General features: G+C 55.6%; 2 protein-coding genes across 5 annotated transcripts in view; one reads left to right on the top strand and one right to left on the bottom strand.

Annotated features, from left to right (window-relative positions):
• LOC113217307 (maternal protein exuperantia) overlaps positions 1-678 on the bottom strand; it is a 542899-nt gene that overhangs the window by 467348 nt on the left and 74873 nt on the right. The window lies entirely within an intron of this gene.
• Positions 1-678, top strand: part of LOC113217316 (lachesin-like) — a 306348-nt gene that overhangs the window by 301192 nt on the left and 4478 nt on the right. For all 4 annotated transcript variants that reach the window (XM_052271205.1, XM_052271075.1, XM_052271118.1 and 1 more), the window contains one exon: positions 279-406. In XM_052271205.1, coding sequence (XP_052127165.1) covers positions 279-406 — 128 coding nt within the window. The remainder of the gene's footprint in view (positions 1-278; positions 407-678) is intronic.

The raw sequence follows: 678 nt of genomic DNA, 5'->3' as shown, positions 1-678 counted from the left end.
TAGGCCACGCACTGCACGCGCGCGGGGCGGGCGGCCTACGCTACGCTTTGCAGGCGTCCGGACCCGACGACGCCAGGCCGCGCCGCTTGGTGCTGGTCGTTTTCCTGGTCGTAAAAAAGAGCGGGAATGACTGGGCTGCTTTTGAATTTTTTATGAAGATTAAGATGCTGATGCTGGTGTACGTTGTTTGTTTCATGATGATGATGATGGTGGTGGTGATGACGATGTTGATGATATATCGCCGTGATGTATAATGACTTTATCATATTTGTTTGCAGAACCCAACACGACCATCGTGGGCGGCCCCGACATGTTCATCAACAAGGGCAGCACCATGAACCTGACGTGCATCGTCCACCACAGTCCGGAGCCTCCGCCCGCCATCTACTGGACCCACAACGAGGAGGTGAGGACCATGTCATATGCAAACCGTCCCCGACATATAACTTCTGGCGCGGTCCTCCTGAGTGGCGCGCCCCATTTATTTCGCATCCCACCCCCGTTGTTGGTGCTTCCTCTCCTGCCGCCCTTCTTACAAGTCTCGGGGTAGATTACGTTTACGTGTTGGGAAAGTTTTGCGAGCGGAGCAGTGGTGCGCCAGGCTGGTCGCCAAGGCACGCCGTCGTGCATACAGACGGGATGCTCACCAAAAAAAAAGAGGAAAAGGAGGGAGGGGGG

Source organism: Frankliniella occidentalis, unplaced genomic scaffold, assembly GCF_000697945.3.
Source record: "Frankliniella occidentalis isolate FOCC.00 unplaced genomic scaffold, Focc_3.1 Scaffold1, whole genome shotgun sequence".
In the NCBI taxonomy this organism is placed as follows: Eukaryota; Metazoa; Arthropoda; class Insecta; order Thysanoptera; family Thripidae; genus Frankliniella; species Frankliniella occidentalis.
The sequence above is the reverse complement of the archived record's forward strand: the minus strand, read 5'-3'. Positions and strand labels throughout refer to the sequence as shown.